Genomic DNA, 5,384 nt, shown 5'->3' with positions numbered 1-5,384 from the left:
GTAAAGCTGCCTGGCGAAATGTGAATTTTTTTTTTTCGTAAATGAGGTCATTTTGCAGCATTTMCCTCACAACATGTCCAGACATGAATATGATCAAAGTCCTCTCATAAGTTTTATAAAACTTTTTTTTTCAGTTTTATATTTTAGTCTAAAGGTCTCTCTAATCTCTAATCTTATGTGTTGTTGTTTTATAGATGTAAATCCTCCCATTGTACAATCAACAAGCTTCATTTTTTGTTTTAATTTTGTGCCAAACATAACATGTGTTTCAAACTTAAACATTCTTGGATTGTTTTCTGACAGCCTGCCCTGTTTCTGCTCATCTCTGTTTTTAACAGCTTGTCCACCTGGCACTTATAAACCAGAGGCTACACCTGGAGGACTGAGCACCTGCCTGTCATGTCCSGACACACAGCACACCTCCCAGCCTGGCAGCACCTCCCTCGATGACTGCGTCTGCAAGCCGGGCTATCAGCCAATAGGCATGACCTGTCAGGGTAAAAGAAACCTCTCTCTTACACAAATCATCTCATATATGCAGCTTTTGATTTACTTTGACATCCTCAGGAGGCACTCRAGCTCTGCTGTTCTAAACATTGGGAACCACATATGGCTTTATAAAAAGWAAAAAACAATTTATTCTGCAGAGAAAATAACACTTTATAAACCTTTCTATCATAGTGACTGGAGTATTGCTCCCTATGTGTTGTACTGATTCTCATAACTGAAAAGTACAAACACTACACATGACATGAACTATCTTGGGCTTAGAATAAACTACTTCATAAATGTTTTCAAACACGTACTGTACTTTCTCTTCAGTTTAAAAAAATATGTTCCAAGCAAAACTAAAAAAAAAAAAACCTGAAACACCTGTTGTGTGCCTGTAAGTGGTGAGAATGACACAATGTCAAAATACAAAAGAACATTTTGTGCTTCGCTCAAAATTCTTCCAAAACAGTTAAAGCTCCTTTTGTCTTTGACATAATGAACTATTTCCACTCAATAATCAGGGTTCATACAGGTACTTGAGATTCTTGAAAATGCTTGAATGGTTGAAGTGTTTTCAATATTTGGAAATTTCTTGACATTCCAACTGCACAGTTTGCTAATTGAGATTGTTCTCAGTTTGATTGAAAACCTCAATCTGATATTTTTATTTTAAAGTCACAAAATAAATAGTGAGCAATCATTTTGGCTTTAATGAAGTCTCAGAAAGCCTCGCTGCCGCTCAGAGTGGGTTTGCTCCTTGCTCCACACCRACATGTGAGCAGTAGAGACCACCTGCAGCGTCTTCAGGCAGAGCCATGAAGCTACTTTATGTAGGCTACTACAGACCGCTCCAAAGTTTGATGCAGGAAACGTTTGACAATTTACCTTGAAAATTCTTGAAAAGTGCATGATTTTTATTGTGGTAAAAGTGTAGGAACCCTGATTAATAAACTTTTCAGCACACAATCAACATTTAAGATAAGATCAGGATAAAGTAAACACATGAGAAAAAAATTGTGCTATTTTCTTAAAATGTTGTTTAGCCCATAAAGTAACAGTAAGTTGAAGTATAAGATTAATATTTTGAGGTAACACAAATCAACCAAAACTCCTGTTTTGGAAATCTATTTTTTTATGTTTTTCTTACCAAAAAATCTTGTTTGCATCTCTCATTCAAAAAAATATTTTTTTTCCAATTTTTGCTGTAATCTAGACTGAGTCGTAGATTTATTATGTAATTTTGGTGAAATTTCTGTAGACTACAAAAATAAAAACCATAGTGTTGAAAACTTCTAATTACAAGCTTTGTGTGTTTTATTTAGTCTTTGTAGGTAGAATAGATGCTCAAAGTCTGAAGTTTCTTTATTGATGCTTTTTCAGTAAACAAAATGCAGCRTTTATAGAAGAAAAATCAAGTTAGCTGTAGGTTGTTGGCGTATGTTTGGCCTCAAAGCTTCACAGTGTTCAGGTTTTGATCTCATGGTTATTACACAAGGATCTGTCCAAAAGATCTCCTGCTCTCTTTGTGCTGAAGGCTCTCAGTAGGAGCACCCATTCCAGAGAGAATACACAAAACTGAATTCAAATGACCAAATGTTTTGTAGACATGTGCTCTTGTAGACATGTGGTCTGGTTACCTGTGAATGTCACAGGTAACCAGAATGCAAAAGCTTCATTTTGTATTTCTTGGTTACAAAGAACAAAAACTTGGGAGGATAGAAGTTATAGCTGGAATACAAACAGGGTTTTTCCACAGAAGTTTGAGATTAAAGTGCCTCTTATCTCTAAATCTGYTTACAGTGAGTTTCAATGAACCCTTCCTTTGTTTGAAGAATGAGCCAGAGAGTTTCCACTCATCTGCTTTTATAAAAACAATGCCTGATAATCACCACTTTCACACACTGCTTTTTTTCTTTCTTTTTCAGTGTAGATTAAAGACTGAAGCTTGACATGTTTTTTTTTTTCAGTAACATGAATGTTTTAGTGTTAACACTAGAAGAGTTGGATTTTCCTACAAATTGATTCTGTGTCTAAACCTGACATTGTATCTTTTAGATTAGGAGCAGGATTTCTTATTTTTATTCCCATATATTGTAATGATTTTACTCAGATTTTTTGTTTCTCTTGAAATGAATTTTTGTGCTTGAATTTAAAACTAAATAAGTGTTGCTTTCCTCTTATAAAGTGTTTTATTTTTAATTGTAAATCTTGTCTCTTTTTCCAGTGGTGTACTGCCCAGCACTTTCTCCTCCAGAAAACGGCTTTTTCATCCAGAATGTGTGCAACAACCACTTTGATGCAGCTTGTGGAGTGCAATGCCAGCCGGGTTTTGAGCTTCATGGAACTGGCATTAGACTCTGCCAGGCTGACAGCACGTGGTCAGGAGCACCGGCAACCTGCAGAGGTGAGGAACACACCTTTTGTTTCATACTAAAACAAAAACTAGAACATCCATCCATCCATCTATCCATCTATCCATCCATCCATCCATCCATCCATCCATTTATCTATCCATCCATCCATTTATCTATCCATCCATCCATCCATCCATCCATCCATCCATCCATCTACCGCTTGTTCCAGAGTCAGGTCTCAAGGGCAGCAGCTAGATCAGAGAGGCCCAGAACTCTCTTTCTCCAATCACCTCTCTTGGGGGAATTCTAAGGCATTCCCAAGCCAGACAGGAGTCTCTCCAGTGAGTCCTGGGTCTTCCTCTGGGTCTCCTCACAGTCGTTCATGACTGAATCTCCACCCTAGGGAGGCGTACAGGAGTAGGGCTGCACGATGTTAGAAAATATTGCGATGGCGATAAAATTTGTAACTATTGCAATGATGATATTAGGTGTTATAAATTTCTTTTTTGTTTTCAACCCTCCTTTTTTTAATCCGTACTTCCTACTCAATATGACCTTTAGCATTTTTGTCATTTGTGTCTGGTGTAAGCTTTTGCTGCCGTAAGACCATGTTCTACTGGTCAAATATACAACTTCAAAGCTCTTCAAATACATTGGTCAACAATAAATGCACTCCAAGCAGTCCTTTGTGGTATGAATATTGCACATACTTGAACTCCTCCACTTGAGGCAGAGCTTCACCCCCAACCCAGAGAGAGCAATCCACCCTTTTCTGACTGAGGACCACGGACTCAGATTTGGAGGTGCTGATCCTCTTCCCAGCCACTTCACACGCAGCTGTGAACGGCACCACTGAGAGCTGAAGACCACAACACAATGATGCCAACAGGACCACATCATCTATATCATCAACTCCCACCCTGAAGGGCTCCGACTTATTGCCGGCAATGCAAACCAAACTCTCCTCCCAGTTCTATAAGGACTGAATGTCCCGTGACGACAGACCCACAACCCATACTAGAACATTTCTCAAGAAACTTTGAACAGTGCCAGCACAGCTCCTGCTCAAAATTCTGCTAACTTTATAATAGTTGAAGCTAAGAAAAAAGTGATATGTATGTAAAAACCATGTAGTTCTTTTGACCAAGGCCAGATGTTGAGAGGAAAAACAATAGAGATGATTAAATTAAACAGAGTGAAGGATGGAGAGGTCTGCAGAAGGACAGCTTGTACCAAGCAGGAGCCGTGTTGTGAGTTTAAGAGAGCTGAAAGGAAAGAAAGCAGGAGGGAGCTTCAGAGGTCAAGGGATTAATGAGAACTCTGGTTTTAACAGAACGGCAGCAGCAGTGTGACTCAGAAATACCAAGACACTGAATATTTAAAGGGTGTGTGTTGAAGATTTATAGTGTGCGGTTTGGGGTATATATTTTTTCTAAGTGTGTGTTCACATGTCTGCTTGTATGTGTTCTTGTCTTTACCACATACTGTAAGACCTCCCAGTTAGTTAGGCCCTGAGGGAGGGGGGGGTCTCATCTGTCTGTCTATGGGTGGTGATGAGAAATAACACGCCACACACCCTCTGCTAGACATCAGCAAAACTCAAAACAAAAACACACATCAAGTTTTCCCCCACTTTTATTTCATAGGGACTTTCACAGTTTCAGCTAAATGATAGGTTCCAAGTTATAGGCAAATATTATTCATTCCCTTTTTAACCTTTTATGATTTAAACACAGTACCTGACTTTATGACTGTCATAATATTATAGGAGACAGATTGTTTGCTCCATGTTGCAGAATTCTTAAAACCTTACTAAAGAAACGGAGGTGGAACAACAAACCAAGACATGGATCTGATTTGATAGAACAATAAATATGGCTGGTTTAGATTCTTCGTGTTTATTGTCTTCTGTCTTTTTCAGTACGCTCCTGCCCGCCCCTCTCTCGGCCTCAGCACGGCTTCCTGCGGTGCAGCGATGGTGGTGTGCACTACAGGGCAGTGTGTCAGGTGGGATGTGARCGAGGCTACAGATTAGAAGGGAACTCCACACTCACCTGTCAGGCCACCTCCCAGTGGAGCGGACCCCAGCCTCGGTGTGTGGGTAAGCCTTTCCTTCTGCTGTTCACCACCATTTCACAACGTCTTACCTCTAATAAAACCCRTCATAAAGTATTATTTTATGTACTGTTTAACTAAACTTCATTACAGTTTAGTGTTCAGATTTTTATAATTTCAGGATTATGTGTTACATGCGTATGCTGCTTTCATCAGCACAGCTTGACATGTGTCTACAACCTGAGTCMATTTGTGGCTAAAATAATTCATTTTACATAATCAAAAGCAGCAAAAACCTGTTCATGTAAGCTTTCATTGTTGGTTGTGGATTTAAGCTTGAAAAACAAACAGTTCTTTTGAAGCATTTTGTTTCTAAACCTACAATAAAAGAGATAACGTTGATCCGGATATTAACCCTCTAAGGCAGGGCTGTTCAGCTAAATCGCTCCAGGGATCACATTTACTGCTGGTCAACAGATGAGG

The 5,384-nt window shown here is 39.0% G+C and overlaps 1 protein-coding gene across 3 annotated transcripts in view; it reads left to right on the top strand.

Annotated features, from left to right (window-relative positions):
• Nucleotides 1-5,384, top strand: part of svep1 (sushi, von Willebrand factor type A, EGF and pentraxin domain containing 1) — a gene marked incomplete in the record, with an annotated part of 133,423 nt that overhangs the window by 75,780 nt on the left and 52,259 nt on the right. For 2 of the 3 annotated variants that reach the window (XM_014021032.1, XM_014021033.1), the window contains 3 exon segments: nucleotides 339-497; nucleotides 2,717-2,896; nucleotides 4,768-4,947. In XM_014021032.1, the coding sequence (XP_013876486.1) occupies nucleotides 339-497; nucleotides 2,717-2,896; nucleotides 4,768-4,947 (519 nt within the window). 3 annotated transcript variants of the gene reach the window in all.

The sequence above is a fragment of the Austrofundulus limnaeus genome, unplaced genomic scaffold (assembly GCF_001266775.1).
Source record: "Austrofundulus limnaeus strain Quisiro unplaced genomic scaffold, Austrofundulus_limnaeus-1.0 Scaffold276, whole genome shotgun sequence".
In the NCBI taxonomy this organism is placed as follows: domain Eukaryota; kingdom Metazoa; phylum Chordata; class Actinopteri; order Cyprinodontiformes; family Rivulidae; genus Austrofundulus; species Austrofundulus limnaeus.
Note: the sequence above shows the minus strand (reverse complement) of the source record. Positions and strands in the feature narration are given on the sequence as shown.